Raw genomic sequence first — 13,725 nt, 5'->3', positions numbered from 1 at the left:
GGACTCAACTCAAGCAGTTTGTTTGTCTTAAATGACATCATGCGCCGAGTGGTCACAAAAATCGCCGAACAGAAATTCGCCGCGATCCATGCTAACTTATTTTAATTATTACTTATTAACAATACTTCTTAGGACCAGAAGAAAATTACAGGTTTTTATAACATATAAAGTTTCAAATGTGCATAAATTGAAAACCATTGCCTATGATCTTTAATCCCCCAATCATATTAAACAGTGTCTAAAAGGCACTTTCACATATGCATTTAGCCTGGATGAGTCAAATCCTATTGTGTTTCACCCCTTGGTGTGGTTCATTACAGTAGATGTGAAACCAGTGACACTTAACACAACCCAAAACTCAAATGAAAAATAAGGTGTTTCAGTGTTCTTTCAAACAAACCCTGAGCATAACTGATGTAACACACTCTCATCGCAGTTGCAGGAGGTGAACATGGTATTTTGAGATGATTTTATCTGCAAGATAAATAAAAAAAATACATTTTTATAAGGAATGTAAACTTTCAACTCCAAGTTTGGATTCAGTTGTAGAAGAGCTACCAGCTGTCTAGCAAACTGTATTAGACTAAGCAGTGAGGTAACAGACTACAACTCTGTGCCACCTAAATTTATCCTAAAAAATATTTTTTCCCAATAAAAATATTCCTTCATGAAAAGCATAAACATGCTTTCAGAAGTGTTTTTTTTTATTTATTAAAATTAAAATGTATACCAAAGTACTCAGTTGAAGGCCCTTGTCAGTGATTACAGCCTTATGTCACCTTTGGTGTGAGCTATAAGCTTAGTAAACATGGATTTGAGGATCTTCTCCTATTCCTCTCTGCAGATCCTTTCAAGCTCTGTCAGATAGAAAGGAGAGCATTGCTGTAGTAATAATTCCAGGTTTCTACTGACAACTTCAATCAGGTTCATGTCCTGGCTCTGGTTGAATCATTGAAGGGCATTCACAGACTTGTCCCAAAGCCACCCCTGTGTTCTCTTTGCAGTGTTTAGTTGGGTCACTGTTGTATTTGAAGGTGAAGCTTTGCTCAAAGCTGTAGTCCTGAGCAGGGTCCCCCCCAAGAATGTAGTGTGATATGTTGATCTTATTCTCAAACCTGACAAGCCTCCCAGTACCTGCTGCTTTAAAAATTAGCTCTGCTAATATGCTTCCACCACCATGTTTTAACAAAGAGATATAGTCAGGTGATGATAGACCAAATAGTTCAAACCTGGTTTCATTAAACAATAGGTTTTTTTTTTTTTAATAGTGCACTTTGTCAAATTCTAAGTGAGTAGTCATAAGCTCCTTATTGAGGAGGGACTTTCATTCTGATTGTTGTAACACAGAGATGGTAGTTCTTCTGGCAGGTACAGTTTGTTCAGTTTGGCTCAATGGACAGCTCTAAGAAGGGTCCTCTGTTTCTGAGCTTTTTCTATCTCAGAATGATCAAGGCTATGGGGTCCATTCCCCAGAGCTGTGCCTTGACATAATCCTGGTTCTTGGTATTTTCTTTAACCTCATGGCTTCATTTTTGCTCAACTATGAAGCTTTATCTAGACAGAGGTATGCTTTTTTGAAATCATGTCAATCACTTTTATTTACCAGAGGTTAATTTTATTCAAACTGTAGAAACATCAAGAATAATTAATGGAAACACCTGAACTCAGCTTCAAGGGTCTAAATATGTTTTTTTCCCCATTTGTTTGTTTTAAACTTTATTTTTAATAAAGTTACAACAGTGTGTGAAAACCTGTTCATGTTTTGCAGATTGATAAGAAAAGAGTAATCAATTTGAGTTACGTTGTACTCAAATGTAGAAAAGCTGTACTTTCTGAATGCACTGAAAATATGATTATACTGTTAGTGTCGTAGTATTTGTTACTTCCTTGTTGTAGATTGTAGAAGTTGGAAACTTTCTTGAAAACAGCAGCACAGAACATTTCATGTCCCTGTTCAGCTGGGCTTCTTTGACAATACAATACTCATTGTTGTGGAATTGTTTATAGTCAATGGAAATGAAATCGCTCCTCATTCTTTGGAGTGCTCAATAAAATAACCAGCCTATTCTTTTCATTTCTCCCGTACGGTATAGACACAAATCGGAATTCCTGTAGCACTACACAGATATTATAGCTCATAAGAACAGATGATTTTGGTCAAATCTGGGGGCAATTTAGCATAGCCAATCCAAACTACTACATGGATGTTTTTGAGAGATGGGAGGAAATTGGAGCATGCAAAGGAGTTCAGGATCGAACTGGGGACCCTGGAGCTGTGAGGCGGCAATGCTGCACTATCCTGACTGATTGTCATGATGGTAAGTTATTAAAGTGGCTGAAAATTTTCAAGCTGACTGCTTTTACCCCTATGTTTGTTAAATGGGTTAAATATTTACCACTGGTTTGTTAAATTGCATTTGTTAAATATTAGTAACACACATGCCTCACAAAAAAATGCTTGGATGAGCTAGATAATTAAAAAATAAAAGGACCTCTTCAAGTGTATAGGAAACAATGCCAAAAGTGTCGTGTGTTTAAAAAAAAATCCGAAGTAAATTGCTCAAAAATTCAACCAAAATTCCACTTCCAATGTAAAGTCTAATTTTAGAGCCAATATGGCTACCTCTCATTGTATATGGATATACGTTCTTTAAGTAACTTCTTTGACAAATTATTCTAAGACTTATTAGCCAGGCCATAAAATGTTTCCAGAATTAGATGCTGTTTTGGCTGCTTTATGTTTTATTTGGTAAAGCCATCTTTTTGACTTCTGAGATTTATGAAGAAATCGATTCCTTCTCTCATGCTCTTTGTGCTGCCCGGTATGTTAATAGGCTCATCTGTACCTCAGAGGCTCAGTGTGGATGATCTGATCCATATCACATTTGTCTGGCCAAGCAGACTAACTAACCATGAGCCACTGATGGATGAGTGCATGGATGATCTTTGTTATAAATAAAACAGCCACCCATGGTAAGTAATAATTCACTCAATGTCTGCAGCACAAAGCCAACCAAAGCATGTTGCTTGACAGTTAAAGAAATTAGAACATTCTATCCATGGATTGTCAAGTGTTAAAAATAAAGAAGATTGGACACTGTTGTCAAACAAATGCAAACACATTCATGACCTCACAACCCTCATTACACACATCCAAGCCATTTTACTGCCACTATCCTACTTGTAGCTGAACACATAAAGACTACATTACATACATTAAAAAAATATTCACCTGAGAAATATAAATCATAATGATTTATAAACTGCCTATATGCTGATTTAAATCTTCTTTAGTGGAACTCACCAACAGACAGCATGTGCTTCAGTCAAATCACGGGAGCAGTATTTAATAACCAATTGCTCATGCAATTCACTGGGAAGTTAATGTTGCATGAAGGAATGTCATACTTACTGTGCAGCCTTATCCAAATGGGACTCACTGACCCGACCTAAGGCAGGGAGTTACTTTCATTACCCGAAAACACCGGAGTACTACACATACCCATGGCTACAACACAACATTCATGCCTGAGTCTCAATGAACACCTTAACACTAGCCTTAAAAAAAATAAATCATAATACACAATTAAGCTGGCACAAGCAATTGTTTCTACTGGCAAATGCAACCACTCTACAGTTTGTAACAGTACAACAAAACTCAACCACTGCTACATACAGGATATGGTTCATAAGGAGATAAATAAATAGAGGACATTACTTTGCATTTAATCTAAAGGTGTTCTCCAGCAGCTATACATAAACTGTTAAACTCTTCTTCTTCTTCAGGTAATAAAGCAAGATGTAATACACATTATGGCACATTTTTTTATTGTGCTTATATGGAAAGCATAACTGCATGCAACACATAAAAGAGGCGCAAGCATATTTTTTCTTATTGTTTTCTCACAAAAAAAAGCAAAGCAGATTAATTACTGTGGAGTTGTGATGTAGGGATAATGATAGAGATGGAGTTGTGTAATGATACGTTGTGACACGATGCGTTGCAATGCAAAAATTTCCTGACCATGAGAATGTGAAATTCACATCATGGAAAGCAGCACGGTTTTAACTATGCACCTAATGTCATTTCCCTGTTTGAACACCAGAGATGCCAATCTGTGCAACCTATAAACCTGTAGAGATAGCACACTGGGCCCAATTACTCCAGATCACAATGACTGACACGCATTTACATTATATAGCTACACAACCACATTATAACAGTTAAAAGATCTCTTCTATAGCTTTGACACCAAGCCTTTACATTATACAGCTACACAACCACGTTATAACAGTTAAAAGATCTCTTCTATAGCTTTGACACCAAGTCTTGCACCACTGTAATCTACAGTACCTGTTTAGTTAGTTTTATATAGACAAAAATACACATTGTTTTGCACTGTTATTGTTAATTCTTAATCTATTCCGGTCATTTTTTTCTTTATTCAAATTTTGTTCAAAATATTCTATGACTCAAACTAAATCAAATTGTGAAGCTAGTATCATGAATCAAATCAAACTGTGATTGAAAAGATTATTGGCAAATAATAAATATATTATTAAGAGAGATCAGAGTAGGTTTCCCGATAACGTTGCCATTTAGGGCTAAAGAGTTAGTTGAGAGACGCTCTGAAGCAACGAATGTCTCTATACATGGTTCTCCCAAACTCACTTGTCGGGAGTCTGAAGAGCAACATTACGAAGAACATCTTTGCAGTGCGAATCCCCGATATAGGTATTAGTAGTTGCTAAATCCAGTTGATGAGGTCACATGGTCTTTGTTTTTCACCAAAAAACAATAAAATATAAAGTGCTTAAAATATGTCAGAATATTGTATCGTCAATAAGCATTACATATATAATGTGGTAATTAATAATTGAAACTATTTTACATTTTTGGCCAATATTTTTTATTCCAAGCATTTTTTAAATTAAATGAATAAATGTTCACATGAAAGAATGAGCAAATAATAAACTAAAATGTGTTCAATGTACCCGCTCATTTCACTGTTACCCAAAGATGCAGTCAGGATTATTTCAACTCTTATCCACAATGCCAAGTTAGCAATGTTCTTCCTTTTATGTTCGCATGCAGAGAGAGAGAGAGAGAGAGAGAGAGAGATTTTGATCTGTCTCTACCTAAGGTTGAATTTACCTCATATTATTTATATACTGTATATATATATATATATATATATATATATATATATATATATATATAGTGAGAGAGAGAGAGAGAGAGAGAGATGTATATACACACCTGCTTAGGTAGAGACAGATCAAAACCTCTCTCTCTCACGCACACACAATGTTACAGGTGTCGAAATGTGTCTCATTTATGACACTAAATTAGGTAATCACTCACCGAATAGAGTTAAATTTGATTAAAATGTACCAATATGAATGTGATATTATGATATCCATATGTAATTTCATAACATATCGGAATATATTCATAATGTTTTGCGTATATTTATTTAATAATTAACTCAATGTACTTGTAATGTACAAGAAAAATAATTTAACACTGGCAGCAGATTCAACACCAGTTTCCGCCCATTGACTGTGAGAGTCCCTCGGAGGCACATGCGAATTCATGTATTCGGCTGCAAGGAGATGCTCTTTGTTGTGAAAGAGTGGTCCGGGTCCCTCATAAATTCAGTCCAAACTAAAGGACTACTTGGGCTACGATGTTGTTCAGGAAAACCACGTTAGCCTGGCAATGTATCTTAGGAGGTAATTAAAGACACTCTTGGCCTTAAGAGGCTTTTGGGAAACCCACCCCAAATAAAATTTTCTAAATTAGTTTAAAAAAGACTATGTATTAGGGCCAAAATATTAAGGCCATTGTAGGTTAAGGGAAAAAAAAACATATATTATGAGAAAAAAAGTAATAAAGTCATAAATTTGTGAGAAAAAATATCTGAGATTAAAAATTCAGAAATTCTGAGATTAAATGTCACAAATTTTCCAGAAAAAGAAAAATAGTGTTTTTGTCAACCAGATCACGACACTTGGAAGTTTGGATCAGTGTCATCACACCACCGATACCATGGGTGATATGAGAGCTCTAGGAAATGTATTCTTTCCTCCTCAATCATGCAATATAAAACAATAAAACACTAAGAAATTTTCAACTGCATTTCCCAGGATGCATTACGGCTGTATTGCTGGGAAGCACGTGATCGCTGTGCCTCCTGAATTCAATGGGAGATGAATGTATAAACTGAACAGGTTTACCGGTGTCTTTTTTTTTTTTTTTTACTCTTAGCTGTTTATAAATGTTCAATTTTTGTGGAAGAGCAGTTTCCCCATTACTTTCAGTGCATGGATTCTTCTCATCTGCCCAAATCTATGTTACTTTGAAATGGCTGAGCTGAGAGTTATAGGAAATATAGTCTTTCCTCCTCAATCATGCAAGAAAAGAATTAAGTGCGAAGAGATTTTCTCCTACATTTCCCAGAATGCACTGCAGTCAGGAAGGAGGGACACATGAGAGGTTATTTCCTCATGAATTTATGACTTTATAATCTCTGAGAATATCCAAGATTAAAGTTAATTTAATCTTGGAAATTCTAAGTCCCCCCCCAGGTCAGAAAATTACCCTCCACTTCAGCTCATTTATTATTATTATTATTATTATTATTATTATTATTATTATTATTATTATTTAACACCACTGTAAATACCAGAACTTTTTTTAAAAGAAAATTTTAAGCTTCTTTGAAAGTTTCACATTAAGACTACCTGTGTGCATTGGGACTGAGATCCTGCAGAATGTTAAAAAAAAAAAAACAACATAAGGAGCTTTATTCACTGCTTCAATGGCACCAAGTACAGTGAAGGCCACTGTTGCCATGTTTTAGCAAAATTAAACACACACACACCCCACCACCTCCACCCAAAAATAAATAAATAAATAAATAAATATTATTATTATTATTAATCTTGAAGCTAGCCAGTGAAATGCTGCATACAGTCACCATTTTGACTCATAGCAGCACTGTGGCCCAGCTTCATAGGTGATTCTGAGAGTGTGCCCAGAGACCTTTTCTGATCTTTTTTGGAATGCAACATACCCAAAACTGAAGTAAATATGTTAAAAGAGATTGTTATTGTCAGTTATGGGGCACCTATTATTGGTTATAGACCACACCCACTTCAAATGTGAATACAGATATGAATGTCTGAAGCACAAAAAATATATATATAGATACAGCTAGTATCTGTATTAAAACATATCAAATATGTTTTCTTACATTTTATCCACACCAGAAATTGGAACATATCACCACACTTGCAAAGTTATATTGGCTCTCTGTTTGCTTCAGTATACTATATAAAATACTTTTGTGGTCCCCCCACTTATGTATTTAGCCCCCTTCTTCCATTCTCTTAGATCATCTAACACTTACCTGCTGGCTGTCCCTTCAACGAGACTCAACACCATAGAAAACAGGGCTTTTAGTGCTGCTACCCCCAAATTCTGGAACTCTCCCTCTACAGGGCTCAACATTAAGGACTGCCTGATTGCCTGGGGCAAGGGAAACATGCATTTGGGCAAGTGGGATATATCCCCGACATGCCCGACTGGGCAAGTTGGAATGAGCATATATTTCGAACTAGCACCACAAAAATTAGTCTTTTTGATCTTTTATTTCAGTGTCTAAAAGCATCCCTCACTATGTATCCACTATTATGTCTTGGCTGTTTTCTTAGTCTCGGTTTCATTTATTGCTTTGCAAGTCATTTTATATACCCCCACTGTTGTAGTATGGTACTGTACGCATACTGTTTACAGACCCCTTCTGCATGACATCGTGCATCACATGATAATGACAGCTGGGGTCAGACAGACACCATCTTTCATGCAAGCAAGGCTTAATCTGTCTTCAATATGGTTAATTTTTGCAGACAGCACTGAAGTTTTGTTTCTGTTATCAGAGGAACCCAGTCCTGTGCAAAATATCACCAGGGAGGCAGAGTAGTAATGAACCTACAGTTCGAGAGTGCTCTACACAAACAGACTGAACTTTACAACAGCTGCATGTACATGAAATAGAAATAAATTGACTGAGGCAGGAAAAACTGCTTTGGATAAAATTGTTATTGTCCGTTACACACCTATCAACCTGTGTGACTCAGTTATGCATTTTGGATAGAGAATAAATGAAGAGGGAACTGAACATTACCTGCTTATTGAAATTATTATGACAGGGTGATTATAGTTATTATATGACTATAGCAACAATTGGAATGTGCTGATTCTGTTAGCATTTGTAATTATTGTACCATCCACTATTAGATAAAATTAAAATAAAATCTTACAACATTGTTTGAAAGTCTAGAGCAAGATATTTTGTTATTTTACAAATAACACTTCAGATATTATTTTAACATTTTCTTGGGTGGCACGGTGGTGTAGTGGTTAGCATGGTCGCCTCACAGCAAGAAGGTTCTGGGTTTGAACCCAGCGGCTTTCTTTCTTAACAATAATAAGTATCAATGTATACATGATTGAGTGTAAATAGCTCTGTACCTACAGTGGTGCTTGAAAGTTTGTGAACCCTTTAGAATTTTCTATATTTCTGCATAAATATGACCTAAAACATCATCAGATTTTCACACAAGTCCTAAAAGTAAATAAAGAGAATCCAGAGACAAAAATGAGACAAAAATATTATAGTTGGTCATTTATTTATTGAGGAAAATGATCCAATATTACATATCTGTGAGTGGCAAAAGTATGTGAACCTCTAGGATTAGCAGTTCATTTGAAGATGAAATTTGAGTCAGGTGTTTTTAATCAATGAGATGACAGTCAGATGTGAGTGGGCACCCTGTTTTATTTAAAGAACAGGGATCTATCAAAGTCTGACCTTCACAATACATGTTTGTGGAAGTGTATCATGGTACGAACAAAGGAGATTTCTGAGGACCTCAGGAAAAGCGTTGTTGATGCTCATCAGGCTGGAAAAGGTTACAAAACCATCTCTAAAGAGTTTGGACTCCACCAATCCATAGTCAGAGAGATTGTGTACAAATGGAGGAAATTCAAGACCATTGTTATCCTCCCCAGGAGTGGTCGACCAACAAAGATCACTCCAAGAGCAAGGCGTGTAATAGTCAGCGAGGTCACAAAGGACCCCAAGGTAACTTCTAAGCAACTGAAGGCCTCTCTCACATTGGCTAATGTTAATGTTCATGAGTCCACCATCAGGAGAACACTGAACAACAATGGTGTGCATGGCAGGGTTGCAAGGAGAAAGCCACTGCTCTCCAAAAAGAACATTGCTGCTCATCTGCAGTTTGCTAAAGATCACGTGGATAAGCCAGAAAGCTATTGAAAAACTGTTTTGTAGACAGATGAGACCAAAATAGAACTTTTTGGTTTAAATGAGAAGTGTTATGTTTGGCGAAAGGAAAACACTGCATTCCAGCATAAGAACCTTATCCCATCTGTGAAACATGGTGGTGGTAGTATCATGGTTTGGGCCTGTTTTGCTGCATCTGGGCCAGGACAGCTGCCATCATTGATGGAACAATGAATTCTGAATTATACCAGCAAATTCTAAAGGAAAATGTCAGGACATCTGTCCATGAACTGAATCTCAAGAGAAGGTGGGTCATGCAGCAAGACAATGACCCTAAGCACACAAGTCATTCTACCAAAAATGGTTAAAGAATAAAGTTAATGTTTTGGAATGGCCAAGTCAAAGCCCTGACCTTAATCCAATTGAAATGTTGTGGAAGGACCTGAAGTGAGCAGTTCATGTGAGGAAACCCACCAACATCCCAGAGTTGAACCTGTTCTGTACAGAAGAATGGGCTAAAATTCCTCCAAGCTGGTGTGCAGGACTGATCAACAGTTACTGGAAACATTTAGTTGCAGTTATTGCTGCACAAGGGGATCACACCAGATACCGAAAGCAAATGTTCACATACTTTTGCAACTCATAGATATGTAATATTGGATCATTTTCCTCAATAAATAAATGACCAAGTATAATATTTTTGTTTCATTTGTTTAACTGGGTTCTCTTTATTTACTTTTAGGACTTGTGTGAAAATCTGATGATATTTTAGGTCATATTTATGCAGAAATATAGAAAATTCTAAAGGGTTCACAAACTTTCAAGCACCACTGTAGATGCCCTTGGGGTTGTTGAGACCTGGAGGGCCAGGAATACCATCTAGCTGTCAGGGTGCAGGCACTTACAGATGCAAATGCAGGGGAGAGTGGGTGCATCGCAAAGTAAACAAAGCCAAATCAAGAAACTGGAGATGTAGTCAGGGACGGTGTAGTAACGATAGACCTTGCAGCTTAAAAGGCAGGACAGCGGAGTTGATGAAGTCGAGAGGAAGTTTATTTTCTTTCCCAACAGCAAGCAGTCCAGAGGAAAAAAAAAAAGAAAAAACCTCCAAATCAAAACAATCAAAAATAAACTACCAACTAAATCTTCCAACTAAGAACAAAATAAATCCAATAAAATAAATCAATTACAAAATAACTAGTGCTCAAATTCTCTGGTAACAGTTGGGTCTTCTTTCTAGCTCACCTCAACCAAGACTGATCTGCCACTGGGTTTCCCAAGGGTTTTCTAGCCCATGGCTTAAACCAAAACAGAAGCAAAAAATCAATCCAGTCTTATAAGCTTAAAATCAGTAAAAAAATATATCTCAATACTATCTAAAAATATTACAAATATTCCAATTACAAAATATAAACACCACAGCCTTCACACACGCTATAAAACTCATAAACACGCAAACACCCCTTTCCCCATACACCAGTGAAACATTCCCATCTGTGACGACAGTGCCCCCCTACTACAATTGTCCCTCGGGAGCTGCTGTTGGGTCTTTCGCCACCAGGAAGTCAACATGCCACTGCAAGGTAAGTAAACTTCATGTTCTTACCATCTCATTCGATTAACTGCTTTACCCAAGTGTTAAAGTGTCCAAACATGTCCATAGACCTTTGCCTTCTGTTAACAATGTGAAACACTCAGGCAGTTTATTGATAAAAGTTCATTTGTGTCTGTGTGTTGCAGATGCTGTCCTTCCGCGATCTCCAGAAGAATGTTCATGGTTCGCGGAGCAAAAAAATAAATAAACAGGCTGTGTTTAAAACAGTGTCCATGTGATGATTGTTAGCAGTAGTGTGGTGCAAAAATAAGTGGTAAACCAGGGTAACGGGCTGCCGCACCGTTACATTTCCCCCCTCCCCTGCAGACGACGCCTGTCGTCTGAGGGAAAAGGATGACCCCTACAGGCAGGGTTGAACAATGGGACCTCCCTACACCTCATCCTCCGGGATGCGGGACAGGAAGTCAGCCACTCTGTTAGAAGCACCAGGGCGATACTCCACCGTAAAGTTGTAGGGCTGGAGAGAGAGATACCACCTGGTGACACGGGAGATGGTGTCTCGCATCTTCTCCAGCCACTGCAGTGCTCAATGGTCTGTCTCCAGTTTGAACGGCCTGCCCAGGAGGTAGTACCGGAGAGAGTCCAGAGCCCACTTGATGGCCAGGGCCTCCAACTCCACGGACGCATACCACCTCTCCCGGTCAAATAGCTTCCGGCTGATGAAAGCCACTGGTCTGCGCTGTCCATCCTCCTCCTGTAGCAGGACTGCACCCAGGCCCACTCCAGATGCATCGGTCTGCACAATGAAGGGCTTGTTGAAGTCTGGGCTCTTAAGAACAGAGTCATTGCAGACTGCCCCCTTCAGGTCCTGGAACGCCACCTCACACTGCTCAGTCCAGACCACTCTGGTCAGTGCGGCCGCTCTGGTCAGCTCAGACAGGGGAGAGGAACGTGCAGAGAAGTCAGGAATGAATCTTCTATACCATCCCACCAAACCCAAAAAAGCTATCACCTTTTTCTTTGTAGTGGGTGGCGTGCAGTTCTGGATGGTGTCAACCTTCTCCACTTGTGGCCATATGACCCCACCACCGATGACGTAGCCCAGGTAGTGGACCTCCTGCTTCGCCAGGGCACACTTTTTAGGATTGATGGTGAGCCCTGCTTCTCGGATGTGGTCCAACACCTGTCTGAGGTGATGGCAGTGTTCCTCCCAGCTGTTACTCCAGATGCACACATCATCTAAGTAAGCAGCAGCAAACTGGTGGGTACCCCTCAAGACCTTGTCCATCAATCTTTGGAAGCTGGCTGGTGCTCCCTGCAGTCCAAAAGGCATCATAATGAACTGATACAGTCCAAAGGGGGTGCGGAAAGCTGTTATCTCCTTGGCCTGTGAACTCAGTGGCACCTGCCAGTACCCTCTGGACAGGTCGATGGTGGAGATGTACTTCGCCTTTCCCAGGCATTCCACCAGATCATCAATCCTGGGCATCAGGTATGGATCCACCTTGCTGAGAGAGTTCACCTGCCGGAAGTCGATGCAGAACCTGATGCTGCCATCCCTCTTTGGTACCAGTACCACCGGGCTGCACCAATCACTGGAACTGGGGACCCTGGTCACAAACAATGTCTTCAGGAATACCATAATACCAGAAAATGTGAGTGAACAACAGTTCTGTGGTTTCAAATGTTGTGGGTAGGCTGGGTAATGGGATAAGCTTGAGTGCCTTGGAGAACTGGTCTATGATCACCAGGATGACTGTATTGCCTTGGGATTGAGGTAGGTCAGTGAAAAGGTCAATGGCGATATGTGACCAGGGTCGCTGGGGTACCAGGATAGGACAGAGTTTACCAGCAGGTGGAGCTCAAGGTACCTTGGCTTGGGCACAGGCGGAGCACAAGGAGACAAAGTGGTTGATATTGGAGACGATGTTCTCCCACCAATACTTGCTCCCCAAAGCTGAAGTGTGATCGCTGCTGGGATGCCCTGTGGCTGGAGAGGAGTGAGCCCATGTGAAGAGTTTGCCTCTGAGTCTTGGTGGCACATGCATGAGTCCAGGAGAACAGTTCTCAGGTGGCCATTGACCTTTTCACTGACCTACCTCAATCCCAAGGCAATACAGTCATCCTGGTGATCATAGACCAGTTCTCCAAGGCACTCAAGCTTATCCCATTACCCAGCCTACCCACAACATTTGAAACCACAGAACTGTTGTTCAATCACATTTTCTGGTATTATGGTATTCCTGAAGACATTGTTTGTGACCAGGGTCCCCAGTTCATCTCCAGACTGTGGTCCAAATTCATGGACAGGCTAGGAGTATCAGTAAGTCTCACTTCAGGATATCACTCTCAATCCAACAGTCAGGTGGAGTGTGTGAACCAAGAGGTGGGTTGCTTCCTCCAAATCTTCTGCATGAAGAACCAGAAGGACTGGGCACGATTCCTCCCCTGGGCCGAATATGCACAGAACTCACTAAAACACTCTGCTACTCAGTTAACCACTTTCCAGTGTGTTCTAGACTATCAACCACCACTTTTTCCTTGTGACGATGCACCCACTCAGATCCTGGCAGTAGACTCTTGGTTCCAGAGGAGTCAACAGGTATGGGAGGAGGTCCATCAGAGACTGGAGCATGTCAGTTCAAAGTACAAACAATATGCCAACAAGCACAGAGGGGAGACCCCAGAGTATGCCCCAGGGGACCGAGTGTGCATATCCACTAAAGACTTGAGGGAACCCAGCACCTTCAAGAAGCTTCAAGCCTGATACATCGGCCCATGCAAGGTAGTGTGCAAGGTCAACGAGGTCTCCTACAAGCTCAAGCTCCCACCTCACTGTAAGATGGCTCCCACATT

At 39.6% G+C, this 13,725-nt stretch overlaps 1 protein-coding gene across 1 annotated transcript in view; it reads right to left on the bottom strand.

The window, feature by feature from the left end:
- eys (eyes shut homolog) overlaps positions 1-13,725 on the bottom strand; it is an 877,903-nt gene that overhangs the window by 701,756 nt on the left and 162,422 nt on the right. The window contains 2 exon segments of the mRNA XM_060915649.1: positions 11,502-12,496; positions 12,741-12,859. Coding sequence (XP_060771632.1) covers positions 11,502-12,496; positions 12,741-12,859 — 1,114 coding nt within the window.

This window comes from Neoarius graeffei, chromosome 3, assembly GCF_027579695.1.
Source record: "Neoarius graeffei isolate fNeoGra1 chromosome 3, fNeoGra1.pri, whole genome shotgun sequence".
NCBI lineage: Eukaryota > Metazoa > Chordata > Actinopteri > Siluriformes > Ariidae > Neoarius > Neoarius graeffei.
This window is presented reverse-complemented; position numbering and strand designations above follow the sequence as displayed.